At 34.4% G+C, this 23066-nt stretch overlaps 1 protein-coding gene across 1 annotated transcript in view; it reads left to right on the top strand.

Moving 5' to 3' along the window:
* Dcc (DCC netrin 1 receptor) overlaps positions 1-23066 on the top strand; it is a 722447-nt gene that overhangs the window by 600663 nt on the left and 98718 nt on the right. The window contains exons 18-21 of the mRNA XM_059246128.1: positions 3421-3559; positions 8231-8338; positions 14911-15105; positions 20266-20298. Coding sequence (XP_059102111.1) covers positions 3421-3559; positions 8231-8338; positions 14911-15105; positions 20266-20298 — 475 coding nt within the window. The remainder of the gene's footprint in view (positions 1-3420; positions 3560-8230; positions 8339-14910; positions 15106-20265; positions 20299-23066) is intronic.

The following is a 23066-nucleotide window of genomic DNA, read 5'->3' as shown; positions in this document are numbered from 1 at the left end:
AGCTTTGAAACCATCCTCCTGTCGTAAGGAAAATCCCTTAAATTAACCAGAGTTATATCCTGTTATATCCTGTTCATATACCAATTTCCAAGTCATTTCATACTTGTCCCAGAGATCCTTAGTGAATGTAAGAGACTGTCATTTCACTTTTCCATCTCTCCTGAACAAACTCAGCAATTCTAACAGTTATTAACAAAGAAAGGCACATTGCCTTCTGAACACAAGACCACATTGACATGTTTAAGTGGTACAGTTTCAACACATTAGAAAGATCAGCAAGCACCTATTCTGTATCTGTAATAGTTCTAGATCATTTATTCTAAATAAAGTTTTAATTCTGCTCACTTAACATATATAACTTGGAATGCTTTATGGATCCATCTTAATAGATGTGTACTTGGAAAAAAATCCATAAATAGTTTATGTAAGGTAACACAACTGATAGTTGTGTTAATAGTTATATATTAAAAGTTAATAGTTTATAAGATGATAATAGGAAATGATGAAGAAAGTTTAACAAAATAATCTCAGCACTCAGGAACCAAAGCAGGAGGATCAGCAAGAATTTGAGGCAAGTCTGGGCTACAGTATGAGGCCCTCTGTAAAATAAGATGAAGAAGAATGTAAATGTTCCTCTAAAACTAAGGGATCCAATAGGTTAACCCTAGCTCTATGGTTTCCTCGTACTCACTTTTATTGCTGTTCTTGCCACTCTCCAGGAATAACCACTAAAAAAAATTTAGCTCCCTTCCTCCCACTGAATTATTGTATTCCTTAATCTGGCCGCAAGACAGTGGAGGTTTGGGAGATGCACCTTTCTGGGGATTTTTCTGGCCCCAAAGCTGGAGATAGAGCAAAACCACACTGGTTTCATAACTCTGCCTCTGTCTACGTGCAGTCATGCCGGAATTGCTTTAGTATCTTCCATCTTTTAAGTGGTCAGAACTTTGTGGTTTATGATAGTCAACTTTTAGTTGAAATAATAAAAAAAATAATTTAAAAAACCCCTCAGTTTTGTTTGATATTGCTGCCCTGATAGACCAGGTATTAGGAAAAACTTCCAAGGCAAGTCTAGACAATATCATTGATAAAAGATATAAGTACCTTATCTATCTCCTTACAGCATTAAATTTCAGACTGAGTAGAACCATAAATACAGACAACATTATATGGAAAGAAAACAAAGAGAATATATGAGAGTATTAAAAAGTATCTCTACATATAGATCGGTCAGTTTTGAGTTTACTTTTAGAAAAGACTTTGTTTCCCACTTTAAAATTGTTATGTTCATAATTACTCTACTTTGTAAATATATTCATTTTGCAGCGTGACTATGGGAACTATGCCAGAATGTGAAATAATATTCTTAAATTTTTTTCATTATTTTCTTCAGCATCATTTGAATGACAAGATCCAAGATATCTTGATGCAAATAATTTCAGTTAAATGATTAGTAGAGAAGAGATGGAATTATTCAGACTCACAAAGAATATAAGTACTAAGCAAAACAGATTTTAACTGGGCCTTCTCTGATGTATCAATTTTAAAGTTATTAGTAATAGATGACTTGGTTTGTAATTTATGCTTTTAAAATAATGTTCATATCTAAACTCAATCTTTTGTTCCATAATAGTTGCATAAGATAAGCAAGACATATTCTTTATAAGACATACAGAACTTTTAGAGTCAAATTATATGAATTCAATAGCTTCTTTTCCGATATTTTGTCCTATCACTGAGTATCATTTTTCTCAAATTGGACAATAATTCTGAAAATAATACTTGGATTGTTCAAATCCTTATATTGATTTTCCTATAAAAAGTATGAACTTTGTTTATTTTTTTCCTACAATTATTTAATCACATACTGTTTTACATGAGTTTCTGCTCAAAATATAATTACTGGCAGTAGCCTAGTGCTTAGCAGATGTGTTGTGAATATAATAGAATATGGGCAGTTATGCAAGACTCAGTCTCTTTCATCATGATAGAACTCAATATGGAATTTAATATAGCTAATGTAATGAAAAATGACATGAAATAATGTATAATGTAATATAGATAGCATTTATTAACACTTGCTCTGGGCCAGGTACTGTTTTACTTCACATATTTCACACAATAAATGATGATATAAAGTCTGTCATACTAGCCGAAACTTACAAAAAAGAGGATGGGACCTCAAAGAGGTATTACCCAGCTATCCTGTACACAAATGCAACTAGATATGATTTTCCAAAGTATTTTTAGGTTTAACAATTAATTATAGCAATAACTTTCTATGTGTACCTAGTGAAAGTGTTCTAATAAATGTTTCTGAGATCTTCAACTTAATAGGATGGATGGGTACACCATCAAAATGTTATTAGTTTATTTTAATTTTTATTTGTTATTAAAAAATGTAGGATTTTCATAACTATGGCCTAACCTATGACAGATGTACAATTTCATAATTTTTTGCCATACTACAATAGTAAGAAGGAGATATCTATATTATCAACCAATGGGAAAAGGCTTTGATTTTTTCCAGGTGTAAATACTCAATACATGTTCAAATACAGAAGCAATAGGAAGTATTTAGTTTGGGAAAAGACAAAGGCATAAGTACCAAGTACAAGTTGATGTTTCTAAAAGATATACAAAGTTTAAAATGAGCCAGGTCATGGGGAAAATAGGCTTTACCTGTGAGACTAGCATGCTTTTTCTTTATTATAATTTTTACTCATTGAGCAAATGAGAAAGACACAACTTATTTATTTTTTATTAAAAGTATTAAACTTGCTTACAAGGCAACAAACGGACTCAAAAGCCAAATACAACATTCTGCAGTGCAAATTCATCCTTTAATATTTATCCAGTTTGCTACTCCTTTTCTGATCAATTGCTGCTCTTTCCGTACATGTTTCTATATATGTGAAGCATCCATAAAGAGAGAGCACCATATGACATAGACACACTTTTGCTCTGCTTGATCAGTAGATATTTGGAAGCACTCAAACTTTGAAACTAGGTCTTAATTTTTAAACATCATAATCACTATAATGGAATTAATTGAATTATTTGCAGTGGGAAATGATGATGATCAAGAGAAAATATATATTAACCCCCAAAAAACCATATTTCAATGAGAAAGATATGAATTTAATTCAGGTCTGACTAGAAAGTGTCTTGAAATAGAGTTGAGAAAAGAATTTGTCTTCTGCCCATGCTTATGGGTAGGCTCAGGGAACTTACCCAGTTGGCTTCCCCTTTGAACATAGCACTGCATGATTTTTATCAATAAAAGTAGGCCTAGCTCTTCTGCTATTTTGAACTGAGTCTACTTTTGGCTGACTTATTTGCTAGTTGTTTTACATGTCTTGATTTACTGAATTGACAGTTCATTCTTTATATTTCTTTGCTTGTTTCTGGTTTGTATAGTCAGAAGACACAGCATCTCTCAGCTACACAGCGACAGGCCTCAAGCCCAACACGATGTATGAGTTCTCAGTCATGGTGACAAAGAACAGAAGATCAAGCACGTGGAGCATGACGGCACATGCCACCACCTACGAAGCTGGTACGTGAAGAGACACTGGCTTTAAAGGCTGGTGTTTTGCCTAGGTAGCCGTGTTCACAAATTCTGTGGAAATTGAGACAGAATTAGAACTGTTTCAAAGTTATACCTTGTCTTGCATGAAATAATATATCCTGTACAGTTCATAGCGCTTCTACAGCTAATAGTATTATTCCACTCCCATAGAAGAGAACAAGGGATAACCAATAGATTACCCAATCTGGTTGTATTTTTAACCACTGATTTTTAGAATGAGTTATTTAGAACATTAACTCATAGGACCTGAATATGAATATTCTTCAATGAGTTTAAATAAATGACAGGAATCTAGTTATTGAACTCTACCTGATACAAGGGTGGATTTGAATAACACTTCTAATAGATATTGGAAAATTTGAGGCAAAACTTAAAAATTACAAATTTGGCTTCCTGGATATTTATTGTAACAAAGACAGCTGGAATAGGAAATGTTTCCAGGTGGTCTTGGTCATACTTTGGAAATAGGGTCACATAATGGAAAACCTTCATGCACTTTGAGAGAGCTTGGATCTAGATCAATGCAAGTCAATGTAAAATTCAGGAGTCAAATTTTCTAGGGATTAGAAATCCATAGTTTAAAACATTTCCACGCCGGGCGGTGGTGGCGCACGCCTTTAATCCCAGCACTCGGGAGGCAGAGCCAGGCGGATCTCTGTGAGTTTGAGGCCAACCTGGGCTACCAAGTGAGTTCCAGGAAAGGCGCAAAGCTACACAGAGAAACCCTGTCTTGAAAAACCACAAAAAAAAAAAAAAAAAAAAAACATTTCCACATTTGGCATTATAGTTTACCAAAGCCCAACTTCTAAAGAATGTCTTTTGCTTTTTGTTATTTTTATGTTGTGTGTCTGTGTTTGGGTATGTGCACATGAGTGTAGGTGCCAACAATGGCCAGAAGAGGGCGTCAGACCTCCTGAAGTCACATGACCTTGGTACAAGAAGCAAACTCATTCCTCTGCAAGAGTAACATGTACACTCCTAGCCACATAGTCAATTCTGCAGCCCTAATAGTATCTATTTTTAATTGGTTTCATATTTATATTTTGGTGTGAACTACACTAAACATTTTCAAATTTTAATTAGTTATGCCAATAAAGCTCTCCTCAAGTGAGCAAAATTTGTTTTTTCACTGGAATTTGTCCCTTGATATTGCAACTTTAATTTAATTCATGATTATTGCCTTAATTTTTAGAGCTCTACATTTTGTAGATACTGCTGTCTGGAAAAATCTTTCTGGATAGCCTCATTTTAACATCCTTTCTTTTAGTTTACTTATTACACATTATTAAGCTTCCCTCTGTTAATTCTGACTTGGATGCCAATATCTACAGTTTATAAGGAATATTAGGATCATCCAAGTGAATTATATACAATGAGGACCATAAAATATCCCTCTTTTTCTTTTTAACACCAAAGGACAGGAATGGAGTCAAACATAAACTAGCAAAATAAAAAAAATCAAAAAAGCAAAACAATATGATTTGACTGAAAGAATAGTAAATTTCACCTTAAAGCAAGCAAATTCATCCATTTTTTTTATTTATAAACAAAAAATGCACACCAACGTCTGACTTGCAAAATGCATCCTACTGATTTCTCATCAACTACCTACCCTTATAGAGACACCAATGGAGAGTTCCAATGTAGACAAAAAGATAATAAGTTTGAGACCTGTGGTTAGCAGAAAGAGTGATTGTCAAATCAGATAATGATCTGCACAAAGGTGTAAATAGCATGTGGAGGAGATCCCTGGGTGATGATGAGAAATAAGAAGCAATTCACAAGTGTCTGTAGATTCTGTAACTATGAGGAAGAAATGAGGTGGATGAAATAACTTGAGGATTTGCTCTAATTCTGAAATAAGATATAGACTCCATGGCTTTGTTGCTATAAGCTGAGGTGGTTCATAGTAAACCTAAGCAATGGTGGTTGGCAATATTTTAAATTAAAATAGTTCATTCTGTCCAAATGGATAGTCTTTTATTTTATTCTGATTACCTTAATTAAAATACAAATAACAAGAATGGTGCCAGGAAGGAGCCGGTCACAGCTCTAAGAAACAATAGGTGCCCACACAGTGCTATCACCCTTGTGTTTTGAACCTGAATGTCTTTCTTGTTTGTATCAATTAATATTCAACTGTTCAGAAGGAAGAACCTTATGACTGTTTTTCAGATAGATAGCCAAAAAAAAAAAAAAAAAGGTAAAGAAAAGCTAGTGTAAAGAACCTAAGCTACAAATCTGTGTAGCCATGAAGCTTGTAGGGCCCAGAGACAGTCTTTTTCTCCAAAGGAAACAGTCCATAAGTTTATCTGAAAGGAAGAGGTGCAAAATAGTATTGGCAATCCAAATAACAAAAGCTTAATGTAATTTCTGTGTCTGCAATCTTCTACGTCTAAAAGGTTTCCCTCTGTTTATACACTTAATGAAAAAAAAATTGTGATCTGGTGGGGGCGGTGTTTGAGAGCCATGGATATGGTAGGGTATTGTTCAGTGGACATAATGGGTTCTTTTGTAACTTCTAGACCCTGTGATAGCTAGTAGGCATAAAAGGTGAAAAGAATAGTCTCTCTTTTAGAGAGAATAACAATCATTTAAAAAAAAGATAACTATATTGAGAACCATGAAGTAACATAAGAAATATGGTCACCAGATCTGGGACATATTGAAATGATAGGAAACAGCCCAAACTACAAATTCCCTCTGGAAAAATAAGGAGAAGTTTCCCAAAAGAAGAAATACCTAGTCACAGCCTGGGGGCAATCATTTGGTACTAGTGCTGATTATAGGAGTCATTAAGCCCATTTCTTTTCCAGATACTGGGGGGACATTTGCAGCTCATAGGGAAATCTTAAATGTGAGCCAACAAGTGCAATACCAAAATTTCTATTCATTATTCACACAGCTTAAGAATAACAACAACAGCAAAAACACATATCTGAAAAGCAAATATCTGAAACAAATGAATTAGCTGAGTGTTTTGAGTAACCAACTTCTCAGAACATCACTATGTATTTATTATAGCGGAAAAAATTGAAGAATTTTGTTTTACCTTTTTAAACACCAGAGCTGACTGGTGAAGTAACCTCATCATCACCCTTTGTCAGTTTTCTAAATAAATATCAATTTGAATTTTAACACAGGTAAGAAAGTGGTTATTCTGACAAGTTAAGATCTCTTTATTACCCTCATAATTTAAAATTTCTCTTATATGATTTGTATAATATCTAAATTGATTTCTGACTGTATCTAATCTTTCTAATTATGGGCTATGAAATATCTTGAATGAATTCTTTGAGAAAATAATCCTTTTGTAAGATGTCATTACTTCTTTGATATTTTGCTATGAATCTATGCTATTCATCCAATGCCCCCTGACATATGTTTTCTTCTCCTCCATCTCATCCCATCCCTCTTCTTTCTTCTTAGCCTCCTTTTTTCTCCTCCTTTGGGTTACTGTCTTCCCCATTTTTCTTTGGAAATTTAAATAAATTAAGTGATTGACAACATATAAAAATGAGCTTAACTTTGTTTAACTATAGTCCCAGTGGCCTTTTAGGGAAAAATATGACAGATAGGAATAATTTGGGTCTTTCTCCTTTAGTTCATATCTACAAATACACAGGAAGATATTCTGGAATTGGAGTGCAGCTAATGTACTGACTTACCCTATGTGATATTTAGAAGTACCAAGGAGAATAGAATGAAGATGGGTTCAAATAGAGATCTAGTTCTATTTATCTTATTCCCTGGAGTCCTATTTGGAAACAAGGAAGTTCTAGCAGAACATAGATAGAGAGAAAAGATAGCTCTAAATCTGCCTGTGTCAAACTAATGATAACAAAGAGGACTGCAGATAATGGACTTGGAATATTGCTAGCTGCTTAGAAGAAAAACTGTCTTCAGAAGGCAGAAGGGTAATAAACAGACCAACAGAGGTCTGGGAGATGTTGGATCGGCTGGGCACATTTGGTTCCATCTTTAGAATATATTTACATTTTATTTTGCACAACATGTAGAAGAAATTGATCTGAAGAAGGCAGGATTTTTTGCTATCTTATTGCAAGCCCGATTAATGAAAGTCTCTCATATATTACTTGCCCTTTCCTGCTTTTGTTTCTCAAAATCCATTCTCACTGAGAAAATACCTACTTCGGTTTTTAAGATGAAAGATCTGACATGGTTTTTATGGAGTTTTGTTCTGGTTATTGTTTGTTTGTTTTCATCTCTTTTTTTTTTTCATGGAATTTGGTAGGTCATTTTTTTTTTCAGTTATAACCTATAGTTGTAATAGATTCCTTAATGGAAGGTATGCAGTTCTTCAGTTCATTAAGCATACAATTCTGTACATACATGCATGCGTGTGAGCTCACTAAAAAGCACCAGTTGCATTCTTCAGTTCTGTATTTCCACTCTATACTCAGACCTTTGGAAGGCGCTGAACTTCCACGGTGAACTACCAATTCTCTGCCTTCACTTCTGCCCTTCAAATACTTGCAATGAATTGTAAAAGGCAAAATAAACACGATAGACCTAGTGATAGATCCTGATTACTAGTGTCATGACAAAACACCCATCGGTGTCTTTTCTTTCTTCCCACAACCAATGACAAGACCTTGTCTCTGTCTCATCTCACAGCCCCGACTTCTGCTCCCAAGGATTTGACAGTCATTACTCGAGAGGGGAAGCCTCGTGCTGTCATTGTGAGCTGGCAGCCTCCCTTGGAAGCCAATGGGAAAATTACTGGTAAGCATCCAGCTTCCTTTCCCAGCCTTGCACCACCTTGGCCTTTGCTGCTTACTTTGCTTACTTTGCAGTTTCTCTTGGTGTGGAGTTTCTGTCTCAGCATGTTGGTTCATTTCCTCTGCTTCTCTGGTTGGCTCTTCTTGTCCCCCACTGAGGGTGTAGTTCTCTTAGGACTCCTACAGGCGCACACATAACTATTCGCCTTCAGTTTCTGTGTGAAACAATTACATTTCATTCAGGATAGGCATTGTGGGTTTTATCCTATGGACCATTAAGACAACTTTCTTATGTCTCTGAATATAAATGACTGAAAGGATGCTGATTGCTTAATTACATAATATAAAGGATTTCTGATGGCCTTGTATTTTTGTACAACACGTAAAGGTTTGTCTTGGGATTTTTTCACTTCTCTTTTAGCTTTTAGCTTCATTCTTAAATAATAAGGTTCAGAAAATACTTAATATTGACTGACAGAAATTGAACATAATGAATATTTCACAGTGACAGATTTTATTTTACCAAATATTGCTGATAACAAAAATGCCTAATTAAAACATCCATTAGAAGCCTATGATGTTAATTTAGTATATATATATATATATATATATATATATATATATATATATATAAACATAATGGAGTTCTATTAGAGAGTTTGCATTCAAATGATCAATTTGGGTTTTTAATAGATATCTCCATAGAATTAACTTATTATAAAAAAAACATTACACAACTCTAAGTGTGCACATTATAGCCCAATGAAGTAGAACCATTGGATTAGGAATTTTCAACTCTCTCTTTATTCTTCTATATGTATATACAAGAGGTACATGTCAGTACTATAAATTAATAGAGTGACTGAGTCTTTTGTGGTACAAATGAACAAGGAACTTGCAGTTTCAGATTTCAAACTCACTTTATATGGTATGTTGTGAATTTTTTCAAAATGAAAAGAAAACATCAAGCTTATACACTTGGTTGAAATTTAAGGTGAAGATTTGTTTTGTTTATGAAATGGCTCTTATTGTAGGATCAAACAGAATTTTCATATGACCTGACAAAGATGTAGCAGAACAGAAGTATAAAATCCCTCCCCCATGAGAATATGTGTTTAATTGTCAGTGTGCCCAGCCTTTGAAAACTCAGGCTGGTACATTCCAATTTTCTTTTATTCTCATTTCTCAGTGGTCTGGTCTACTTTCATTGATTCTGTTTCAGTAAGTATGTAGCTTTTGATTTATTTATGTTTCATTTCAATATAAACAATTATTTATAAGCATATGTCAAAAATAGATAATATTTTAAGAAGAAAATATAGAAACTTTCTAAATGAAAATGAGGTATGATAGACACTGTTTGATAAAGAATAAAATGAGTCACATTTTCCACTAGTACATTCTTTACTCTTACTCAAATAAATCTTCAACTTGTCAAAGTAAACAACAGAATATGTTTTCAGCTCTGAAAAGGAAAACATTAATTTTGCTTTTCCAGTGTAAAAATTAGAATTCTAGCCCATATTAAGAACTCAGAACTCTCATCTTATATTTAAAACTTACCCTATGCTAGGAATTTTGGAGGCATGTCTGGTTTGGGATCCATCTTCCCCATGTTATCACACTGAATGAGTCTCCTTTTCCTGCTTTAAATACACACACACACACACACACACACACACACACACACACACACACACAAGGATCGTATCTGGATTATACTGATGATTATTTTTCTTTTCCTGTTATGTGGAAAGTAACCTTAAGCACTGTGAACATTATTCAGTTGAGCTGGATCTTCTAGTTGGGCAGCAGCTCAGTTTCTCTGTGTTCTTCAACAGAAGTAAATGGTATCTTTCCCTTTCCTTGAAAGATCCCCTCCTCCCATCATTCCTTAATAGCTACATAACCTATGTGGTTTTTCATATATATATATATATAAAGCTTAAAAGTCAAAATCTAAATATAGGAGAAAACTTGCAATATTTGTATTTAGGGGTCTGGTTACCTTCACTCATGATATTTCTAGCTTCATTATGAATCTAAGTACTTCAAAAAGATGATATGAACAAAAATGAATGAATGAATGAATGAATAAATAAATAAATAAATAAATAAATAAATAAATAAATAAATAATTTAATGCTGAGAAGATAACTCAGATAACAGCAGTAGCAGGATAATCTGATCAAAAGCTCATCAAATGCAGGGAATTTAGACCCACTTTAAAAAAAATATTCAAAACAGAGTAAGTAGTTAAAACATACTTGGAATCCTGCTAAAATTGATAAAAATGGTAACTGATCACATATTCCTGTTGTTCTTATGTGAAATTATGAGATTTTAACTTTCTGTGGTAATTCATCTAAAGTCACATTCCTTATATTTACACCTGAGTGCACAATTACCATGCTTGCCTACTTGAACATGCTGAAGATGGAAGGTCCTGACTGGGTTGAGCTACTGTTTGGCAGAGATCACACGATATACCTTGGTCTACACAGTACATAGCAGTCTATCCTCTGTGGGAGGTAGATTCTATTTTCTGCACCTTGAGCTACTATAACCAATTCCTCTGCCTGAAAACCTCTTGGCTTGTGTAATCGTCTATTACCTTTCTTCCATTTTTGAACAATTGTCCCAACTACTGCTTAAGTCCGGTTTTCCAGAGTGCAGATCGTTTTATTCTCTATGTTAATGCTTGAGTGAATAAAATAGAGAAAGATGTAAAAAAATATAGAGGGGGAATTGAACAAATTCTGACACCTTGCTTCTTGAATTCCAAATGCCTGTTTGTGTGAAGAAAAGAAGGGATGATTGCCCGTGATGTTACATTTTATGCATATTAGATAAATGTGATTTCAAGAGCAGAGCTCCTGGTTGTACCAATAATCCCAGAGGAGCCTCCAAACTGTTACTTCACATGAAACTTTACTGTTTTGGTCAGTTATGACAAGTAAAAGAATAAGATGATAGGAAACGGCAAAAGACAGCCAGTGGTAATAGATGCACAGGTTTTCAAAGGAGATTGTGTGGTTGTGAAATTCTGTAATTTCAAACTTTAGATCCATTCAGTACCTTCAAAGCATACCCAAATCTGGCACACTTAGATGAATCTGGGAGCTTTCTCTAAGACCAGTTTTTAGGGTTGTATAATGATATCTTCAACTGAAGTTTGAAAATTTTTAATCATCAAATTGAAAAAAAAAATGAAATTCTTTGGTGTCACTGTAAATATTGAGGACTGGTGCAATAACAATGAGTTGTCAGAACCTGACACAAGATGAGCTTTTAGCTCATCAATACAGTTTTAAATTCTTCAATAAATAACTTTTATTTAGATAAATCACAGTGAATGCAAATATATTGTTTTCCTCTAAAAAAAATGAAGAAAAACCATAAAGAAGCATAGTGTCCTGGGTGGGAGAATAATTCTCAGGGTTTCATATGCATCATACCCTTACAACAACACTGAAAATGTTAATTTCATTAAAAGTCATTAATCACCAGAAGGTGGTGGTGCATGCCTTTAATCCCGGCACTTGGGAGGCAGAGGTAGCTGGATCTCTGAGAGTTCGAGGCCAGCCTGGTTTATATAGTGAATTCCAGGACAGCTAGGGCTATTACACAGAGAAACTCTGTCTTAGAAAAAAAACAAAACAAAACCAAAACAAGTCATTCATCCAAAATGAAACTTCTATGCTACAGAAACTCATTCAATCAATGAGTTTCAATACTGATTATTAGTAAGATTTCTGAGGAATGAAAACATATTAGAAGACGTGGCTCTTGATGTAAAAAATATTTATTTTTCTTTTCATTTTTTTTTTGGTGGAAGGACAAGACACAGATATAATAAAAAAAGAAAGAAAGAAAAGTTGCCAGCATCACTGTATTCTTTTCAATAGATATGGTTTCCTGGGGAAGTTAATTTGGACCATGAATATGAGGATATTTTATAATTGTTATCATGGGGAATTAACCATAAATGAACAATATCCAAGAAAACACTTTTATACCATGACATTTCGAAATCCACCCAACCTTAATGTTTGGAGAAGACTCATATAGCATGTTCATATTCTGTGTTGTTCTTTATTATGACATGCCTACTACCTTCTACCAAACTCTCATGATGATCAGACTTTCATAGCGATATTGAAGCAGATGTCAAAAAATATGAAAATCCCACAGATCACCCAAGCATTTGCTTTTGACATTGCTTGATCACAGAAATAATTTGAGGTACAGATTGTAGAGGTTATCCTTAGTCTATATATTCCTGGCAATATTATTACTATGTATTAGTGGCCAAAACCAAAATATGAATGTAGTCTCAGTTTCTGTGTGTCTAGAATATCTGCATACTTTGATTAAGCCCTTTTTTTTAAGTTATCTTATGAAGGAAGGTATAATCAATATATCAGCCCAGCTAAAGTCTAAGTTTTTATGTGATTGGCAATATTTTTGCTTATCAACATGCATGATTGAGAGGGGATTTTGGTTACTTATTGGTGGCCAAATTTGACTCTCACTTCCTGCCTCCTGGTCACTCCTCTTGGCTAGAAGAAAAGATCCATGGAATCTGCTGACAAAACAGAGATCATAGTCTTATCTGACTTAATGTCACAGGATATTCTGACACATCAACTAATGATGTTGGTGAGAAGCAAGATTTAGAACTTATTATAGCTCAGGAGGACAGCATCAGACAAAAGTATGAAGACCAAAGAATAGGAGTAATTGTAGCCACCAGAAATGGCTAACTGAACTTATTACTGAAAAAGTCCTGCCCTGTGGTCATTTTTATAATGTATACCCACCTTCCAGGTAATTTCTATGGCGGGCAGGTTTGAAAGAATACAAATAAAGAGGAAAGGTGAGAATTAACACACACACACACACACACACACACACACACACACACACACAAATAAGTTTTCATAATCAGTCTTTTTTTAAAGAAAAAAATGGCTTCTGGATGTTGGATTTTGTAAGTTAGCTTAAATTTACAGATCAACAGGGAAGAAATTCCAAGTTTAGAACCCAGAAAGCACAGAGCTCCAAACATCCAAGAAAGTTCTGTTAGGCAGTATAATGAGTGATATAAACCATAGGTGTTATCCTAGTTTATTAAAAACACAAAGCTTACAGGAAAGAAAGCTTATGGCCAAGGACGACTTTGATGTATCAGAAATACCTTAACAGGACTTTGACTGCTGGGATCAGTTTGGATACAGAAAGTAAGGGAAGGTAGATTGGCGTGAATAACAAAGAGAAAGAATTGGGCTGCACAGGCAACAGTCTTCCTACAGTGAAGATTTGTGCTGAGAGTACATATATGGTGCATGAATACTTCAGAAGGTAGGTGAAACTCAGTCTGAGAACCGTGAATTAAGCATGACACATACCTAACAATGACAGTTCCTAGTCGAGAGGCAAGGGGCAAGAGGAACTCAAAAGGAAAGCCTTTCAAAGGGAAGCATATTGCTTTTAGAAAGTGATTTTCATTTCTTATGTAACACAGTAAAGTGTATGATTAATATAAACAATGAAAATTACATAAAAGAAATGGTTTTATGCAGAATTACTAGACTTACAAACTGTGGTATGTAAGGTAAATATTATTTCCAGAATTTTGGCAGAAGTGAAGGACAACACCATATTTATATAACAAAAATATACACGATTATCCCCATACAGTTTCATCTGACAATGTAATATGTAAATTATTGATGCTTTTAAATAAGAGATAGCACCTAAGTTGGCTAAGACTAATGTTCAGAATGCATATTTCATAAGGCTGATTTTCAGTGCAAATTCAAATTAGACTGTCATAAATGAGTACACTGTTACCATTCTAGTAGCATACTCCCAAAACATAAAATTAAAGCCCTCCAATGATAGGTACTAATATTTGAGATAACTAAGCCAACTTTATAGTTCAGTGATATTTATTTGCTTGCCTAAGCTGGAACAGGAGAAATAATGCTAGATTATATGGCTTAGAGAATCTCAATCCAGCCATTCTTCCAACTGGCTTCATTATTTGTGAGAGGCATGCCACACAGGCCCTGCTAACTTCCCAGGGTCACTGCAAAAAATAAAATATTACTCTTCATTTTTATAATATTCTAAATACATACAGAATTTTATACTTCCCAATATATCTTTATTATTTGAGCACAGCCAAAATAAATATTACTTATTTTCATTATTAGATTGCTATGAGTATTATGCAGACATGTTATCACAGTTTTACATTTATCATAATGTTTACATATTAGAGAAAAGCAATCAGAATTTATAGATAGCTAAAGCACCAAATTTTAAATATGACAGATACATTTTATTTCTAATGGCCTACTCCATGTTCTGATTCTGTGCATTGAAACAATTATTATCTAATTCTTACAATATTAAAAAGTCATTGCTTGCTATACTGGATGCTGTGGTTTATAGATTGTGGACACAAAATAATTATTACAAATTATATTTGAGAAATGTGTTATTGAAAGGAGAACTGCAACATGTGTTCTGTACACCAAACAGAATTGCATTTGTCTATTTATACAGCTTACATCTTGTTTTATACCTTGGACAAGAATATACCAATAGACGACTGGATTATGGAAACTATAAGTGGTGATCGACTGACCCATCAGATCATGGATCTCAACCTTGACACCATGTACTACTTTCGAATTCAAGCACGGAATGCGAAAGGAGTGGGGCCCCTTTCTGATCCCATCCTCTTCAGGACTTTAAAAGGTTTGAACTATTTCTCATCATCTTTTTCTTTTTCTCTGGGGATAGTCATAGAATAACTCCATAGTCTGTGTTAGGAAAAACCAAACAAGCAAACCTATACCATTTTTTTTTGGCAAAAAAAAAAAAAACCTTCAGTGACTATTCAAAATAAATTGAAATGTGACTTTTAAACTCAAAGTCAATGTGTCAAAGGAAGATCTATGGTTTTATCACATTTTTCTGCCATCAACACCAGCAGACATATTTAATTTGACTTTTTATTTATAGCCTTCCAGCATTTTGCATTGATTTTATATATACCATTTTTATTTGAGATACAATGAATCCTTAGACCTTTTAACATAATTGAACAGAAATGTACATGTATTGAATTATGTATGTGGCCTAAAATTGGGGACTTTATTTCCTTTCAATAATGATTACTGTTTTGTATTAAAGAAAACATTAATAAGGTAAGCACACAAATTTAAAAAAGATAAAGGTGATTGGCATGTTGAGAACACAAAACAAAAAAAGTTTAAGATGATGGTTAAATGAAACCCCACATTCTTGTGTTTTGTGTGTGTGTGTGTGTGTGTGTGTGTGTGTGTGTGCGCGCGCGCACGTGCTCAATTTAAAGATAGTTGATATCCTTATAGAAAATACTGAGTTCAGATACTGACTACATAAAAGAACCTTACTCTTTTCGAGTCTAATAATATTTTTGTACAAGATGAAATGACTGCAAAAGTCTCAGTCAATGATGGAAAATAATTTGCTTCCCATAGCTGATATTTTCAGATGTATGTTTACTGTACTGTCTTCATTGATTTGTACAAGGATAGATAGCTAGGGTCTTGAATGCGTGACTACATTACGTATATATGTCCTCCAGAAAAATTAATGCGTGATCGCAAACAAGTGAGACATTAAAGGGCCCCTCATGATTGACAATTCTACCCACTTCTTTGCTGTTCTTAAAGAAGGGTCTTAGAATAACTGCACAGTCGGTTCCTCAATGCTTTAGGAAGCTATGCGAATACATAGTGGGCTTTTGAATTCTCATGAGTAAGCTATTCAAAAGCTGCATTTCGTTAGCAGCTTACCTGAAAATTTGCCAAAAATACACAAGCAAGCATTCATCCTAAGCCTGTGTGACAGTTCTTCATGTCACAGGAGGACTGAGGAGGGAGGTGAGGAAGAAATGAGCTAGGTTTTTGTTTTTTTTTTTTGTCCAAGTTTTGAGAACCTCATGTCTAAGTCAGGTTTTACTTCATGAGCAATTGAAAGACAGCCAGTTGTTCATTTCGTAGAAGCATAGAATGTAACTAGATAATGTTTTGCAAATGCCTAAATTTTATCTATAGGTGGATGCCAAATTAATTTCATGCTCACAATGCATGCCAGCCAAGAGATGTCAGGGAAGGTTTATGGTGATTTAAGGAATCTGAATGTTTTATATGGTAGATTGATGAGCTGCCTCAGGATATACTGGCCTACATTGATAGCCATCCTACAGGTTATTTAATGAAGTTAACATTTCACTTGTTACTGTTTATTTTGACTCTCCTAGAATCACCTATAAAGTCATTTTCTAAGCTGAAGACAAGTTCCAAATTTTCTTTTATAATGATCTACAAGAATTAGGTCTAGTGTACCGATTTGATGTTGTCCTTAGTAGTAATTTTGTGAATAAAGTTTGCTCATATGGTAAAATAATCTTTTCATGTCTTGGAGAAATTTTAAATTACACATACACCAAAAAAAACCTGATACTGCCTACCTTTAATAAAACCCGAGTTCTACAAAATGTATTTTCTATGTCACTTTAAATGAGGAATGTTTTAAGGCCAATAAATTATCTATCATAAAAGATTTGATATCTGCAGTGAACCACAATTATACCAAATACAAAAATCATGGAATAGCTCTGACTGAAGATTTTCTCTTTCCAAAGCTGCTTAAAGGCAGAAGGCATGTGACCTTGTTTGACAGGGAGAGAGGTTCAGATGTTTTCCTGAAGCTAAGGAAAATCCCTGTAGTCAACTGGCTAATGGGTAAATGTTTCATTGCAAGTCACACCCCAGGCAGGTGTCCCCAAGCCTCATTCTTCCATATTCAGGCTTTGCCCAAAGTAGCAGCATTTTGTACTCGAGATTTGAGTTTGCCTTTTGCTGGTAGCAACCAGCCAGAGGGGTTTAGGAGACTTGGTAATTAGTCACTGATGAATTAAAGGAGCATTTATAGTTAAAAAGCATATATACACATGTATGTGATATGTCTAATTATTTATTTGAAATTTTAATTAAAATAATGATTCACTTGATTTTTTCAATACACAGGAATATGTAAATTCTGACCACCCTTCCACACATCCTTCACAGACTTCTATTTAGACACTTCCATACTTTCAAAACATTGCAAGATGTATGTTTCTGTGTGTATTGCCTCCAGTGAAATTTTCATTGATATGTTCACTTATTTTATTAGTATTCATTATAGAAACAACTAAAAGACTATATTAAATATAATACGTTATATATAATAATTCACACATATTTGTTTATTGTGTGATTTCTTAGATTAATTTAAATATATAATAAATTTTATATATGGTATAATATATAGGATTTATTGGAGAGGTTTACAAGTAATGGTCCAACTATTTCAACAATGGCTGTCTCCCATTGGAAAGTCCAAAAATCCAGTAGTTGTTCAGTCCACAAAGCCTGGATGTCTCAGCTGGTCTTCAGCATATGCCAGAATCCTGAAGAAGGTGGTTCTAATTCCAGTGAAGGAATAAACTTGACAGAGAAAGTGAGGGCAAACAGGCAAAGAGCAAACACTTTCTTCTTCCATGTCCTTTACATAGGCTACAACCAGAAGGTGTGGCCCAAATTAAACTGGAGCCTCCCAAGTTAAAAGATTCAAATTTAGGGTGTGTCTTCCCACCTCAAATAATTAAATCAACAAAAATCCCTCACTGGTATACCCAGGCACTTGGGTTTTAGTTAGTTCCAGATATAGTCAAGTTGACAGCCAAAAATAGCAATTATATTTGTGATACACTAGGGAGGAAGGGTGCTCCTAAAGTAATAGACGACAGAAAATTTGTATAGTGGGAGAGCATCATTTCATACACCCAAAGGAGTAGAGGGTTCAGTGATCAATTCTCAGTAGACCATGATCTATTCTCCCAGCATTCTTAATTGGTATTTTAAAATATGACACTCCCCAGTACAGAAATAAAATTCTCTGAAAGTTATGTGTCAGAAAATGGGAAAGTGGCTTAGAATTCAAATTGTATTGTCACAAAACACATGGTGATTTTGGTCACATGACGTGAACAATTACAAATTCAAATCACAAATGACAAGACTTTGATGAAAAGTAACTATTAGAATCCATTTGGTCTCTGTTGGAAGATAATGTTCAATAATTTTTTTTGAGACAAAGTCTCACTATTTAGACTTTGCTGGACTGAAAGTTGATATGAAGGCTAGGTTGTCATTGATCTCCAAGAGAGCTGCCTGCCTCTACCTCTTAAGTGCTGGGACTAAAGGTGTACGCCAACACACCTAGCTAGTAACCATTTTTTATAACTTGAATTTTTTTTCACAGTATGTTCAATGTTACTTTCCTAACAGAAAACCAAATCTGAAGAGAGTATATTTATTCACCACTTACTAAAAATATCTTAGACTTCAGACAATGAACTCAATACAATTAACAGTTTGAAGGAACAATGAAAGTAGGGAGACGAAATGAACTTGGCGTTCTTCTCTTTGTCTTTTTCTTTTTGTTTCTTTTTGACATTATTCCACATACTCTCATTAAACACATCTCTACATTAGACATAAAATGCTGATGAGAACAGCTTTATGAATGTGTACTGTGTTGGTTCCCAAATTTGTACACTTTCCCAGATTGTGTAACTACCTACTTGTGTCCCTGAAGTATTCTGCAACCTTTATTGCTAGAAGCCTGACATACTGGTTCTGACAACTCAGCATAATTTTTAACAGGCTACATATGTTTGTAAAAAATCCTGCTCAGTCTCACCTGGGGGAGGTGGTGTAAGCCTTTAATCTCAGCACTCAGGAGGCAGAGACAAGAGGATATTAGTGAATTCGAGGCCAGCATGGCTTATATTGTGAGTTCCAGGACAGCTAGGTCTGCAGAGAGACTTTGTCTCCCCCCCCCCAAAAAAAAGGTGAAACAAAAATCTTGTTGTTCACTGTGCAGACTATATTTAATGCAATGGCCTGTCAAAAAACTCCAGCTGTCTGTCAACTCTCTATATTCACTTTAGGTTGTTATTTTTTTCAAACAACAGTAATTGACTTGCAACAAGAGTGGTACACAAAACAAATGAATGCCTTGTTGTATATTTCTGCATAATATCTGGCTCTCTAAGTTTCAGCGAAACATATACAAGAAGCAAGTCAACTTTTGAGTACAAGTTAGTTAAATATGCCCAAAGACACAAAACTCAAGTTAATGTGCATATAAAATAGTTATAATTGATAGAGATTTGCAAAAGTGGAGAGTGACCAAAAATTCCTTAAGATTGCTTTTAGAACTGAAATAGTATTGATTTAGTGTTTAATTTCATCTGTTTAAGGAAAAGAAGCCAGATTTTCAGAAGTTTAGAGATATCTTTACATTGAAAAAGGAATTTGTGACCAATGATTAATCATAACCTCTTTTGAAGTTGTGAATCAATCAAGAGTCAGCTTCACCTGGTGTGAGATCACACAGTTATCCCAATGACAGTGGTTTTCCCCCTGATGGTGGTTATCCCACTGAATATGTCCCACTGCTTTGCCTGGTTCATTAAGAATTGTCTAAGACTTAGACTCTACATCCTTTTGTTTTAAAAAATATATTATAAAATAAGTACCTCCTGTAGCTTACTTTAAAAATATATGATTTGGTAGTTCTTTCCACTTATTTTACTATCAATCCTATTTTAATTAAAATTATAAAATGAATCTATGTTTAGAAAAACATGGCAACTAGATTTTAGAAAATATTTATTTAGCAAAAACATTATGTTTAGGGGTTTGCTGCCTCTGGCTGATTATCCAAAAGAAATAATGACAAAATTTTGGACTTGATAAGCCAACTTTATCATAAGAAACTCTACACTGTAATAACAATTTATTTTTCTCTCCACAGTGGAACACCCTGACAAAATGGCTAATGACCAAGGTACAGTGTAACAGTCTATTGTTTTTTGCATCTTTAAAGCAGTTGTATCTATTGAAAGTGTCAATCATTTCTTTGTATTCCTGCTTTCACCTGGGCCATCCACCTGATAGAGCAGACACTGGCATGATTAATCTTGTTAATGAAGTTCTGCTTGGCTGAGGCTGTGGGTCTGATAGGGAAGATGTAAATTTTCTTGAGAGGAAATTGTTTTGTCTCTATTCTGAAGGACCAATTAAAATGTCAAGCTTCTTTGTATGAAATAAATTTTTAGTCTCTGTCTGCACTTCTGAATAATTCACATTAAGTATAATTAAGCTCAGCATAATTTTCAAGCTGCTCTTGCACCCTTTTCTGAGCTGTGGATTAAAGTTCTGCTGCGCTACATAAATCATGTGTGCTTCTCCTCTGCAATGGAATTCCTTTAATAAACAAAAACCAAGTTGAGTTAACGTTTTGAGGGCATTATTGCTGTTCATTTGGAAGCCCAGGATCTTCTCATTCTCCCTCACGACTTAAAGCTGATTTCAAACCAGGAATGGTTTCACACAATGAAAAAAAAATGAGGATAAATACAAATTATCTTTCAGCTCAAAAGTAGAGAAGCATTTCCTATTAACATAATTTGTAGACTGATTGATAAATTAGTATTCCATTATCTTTACACCAAAGACATTTAAAAGAATGCTAAGTAAGAAATGGAGAGTTGATGAGTTTCATGGGGGCAAGGGGGGGATGCATTCTTTTCAGGGAGTGTTTTGAAGTCCCTGAAACTGTATCCCTGTTGTATGTATTTGTGCTTTCTGGGCCAACAGTAATTTATCTCTGTCTTTGCACATGGGAATGGACAATCAGCATAACCAGCTCACTTTGAGGCTCCCAAGCAACAAGTTGTGAGACTAAATGAAAATGTTCTTCCTGATGGCAGCACTTTTGAACAGATATTGACTAACTGTGTGCTGCTCTAACTAGTGGTAGATGACACCCATCCTGATTATTGTTTTTGCCTAAGAATGCTGCATTCAGTTTTTGTTGTTTTGTTTTTCTGGATCATTGTGGAACATTTCTATTTAACACAATGTGACTGGCATTACAGAAGTGACACTCTAGAAATATCTACCCAAAGTCAAGATGTCTATAAATGTATATAGCTGCTCCTAATTGCTTCCACTGGGGAAAGATTTTGATAAGAGCCGTACTTACCAGAGATGAACATCTTTAATAATATTATTCATGAGTAATATCACTTATCATGTATTTCCCTAAGTAAATGAAGTACTAGAACTGACAAAATATAAACCCAGAACAATTATTTAGAAGCTATCTAATTATTTCAGTTATAAGATAATTAAAATGGTCTCACATAATGTTCTTCTCTGAAGAAAATTTGGAACACCCATAGACTACGAGCTCTTAATTTGTAATTATATTGGAACCGTGTGTGTGTGTGTGTGTGTGTGTGTGTGTGTGTGTGTGTATGTGTGTGAAATAACAAAAGTAGCAGAAATTTATTGAGTTCTTCGACTAGCTTTTACATTAGCCATTGCGTGATAAAGCATTGAATCTCCTACTCTTCTTAGACTCTAAGTTGTATTGTTTTGTAATTAGTTTTAATTAGCTTTTTGACTTAATATTACTACATTTTTTTTTTTATTTCTGGTGCTGGAGATTGATCCCAGGACCTCATATCTACAAATGACAAGCCTATCCACTGAGGTACAGACCTCATCCTTTGCTTCATGTGTTAAACTAGCTGACACATATTTGGTTATTTAAATAAATAAACGATTCCCCTGCCTTTCTGATCATATTGCCTCTATCTGTTTGTAAGTCTGACTCAGATTCCCACAAATTCAGTGAAATAATTTCAGTTTCTAGAAGAAAAGGGACCCCAAGCGTTATTGTCCCAGGTGAGTCCATAGACATACTTAACCAAGTGTTTATACGCCATTAAATATTACTTAGAATGATTCTTCCACATATGCTACTTGATGCCTTTTCAAACACAGCAGGCAGATGGTTGGTCAAGTTGAAAAGCTCAACATTTTATGTCATGTTTATTCAAATCACTCATTAAAGGGAAAGTCTGGTACCTGCTAAGTTAGTGGTGGTAATATCTTCAGATGCTCACATAAAATCTGTTGGACACCAAAAGCTTGTTATAAACAACATCAGTCACTTGTGTTGATAACTAAGCATAAGAGAAACATCCCAGATTACAGAAAGACCTTTAAAAGCAATGGAAATAATGACAGGGGAAAAAAACTGTTCTAACTTCTCCCATTAAAAGCAAAAATCAATTGAGTTGAATATTTTTTTTTTATCATACTCACTAGTTGACTTTTTTCTTTGGTTAAATTTGTAAGAGGAACTGAGTGTTTGATGAGATAAAATGGAAAGCCTGACAACATTCTAGCATGGAGTTTGAATCATCCCAACTGAGGAGCTATTAGTGGCTTTTAGAGACGAAATTGTCAGTTCTCCTTAAGAGTGTGGCCCTTTATGGGTGAATCACATTCCAGTGGATGACACCACAGCCATGAGTATGTGAGCAACACAAATTCTAATTGGCGAGCTATTTAAAAGGGAAAAGATTGAAAATTGGTGGAGTGGAGCAGTGGACACAGGTCTGAAAGAATTAGGGAGAGAAGCAGGAAGTAAATAAGATCAAATACAAATGGAATTATCAAAGGATTAATAAAAAGAAATTCACTCAGAGAAAGTTTGGCACTTTAAATCAGAGTTTCCCTGGCAATATGAATCTTAAATCC

Source organism: Peromyscus eremicus, chromosome 19, assembly GCF_949786415.1.
Source record: "Peromyscus eremicus chromosome 19, PerEre_H2_v1, whole genome shotgun sequence".
Classification (NCBI taxonomy): Eukaryota; Metazoa; Chordata; class Mammalia; order Rodentia; family Cricetidae; genus Peromyscus; species Peromyscus eremicus.
This window is presented reverse-complemented; position numbering and strand designations above follow the sequence as displayed.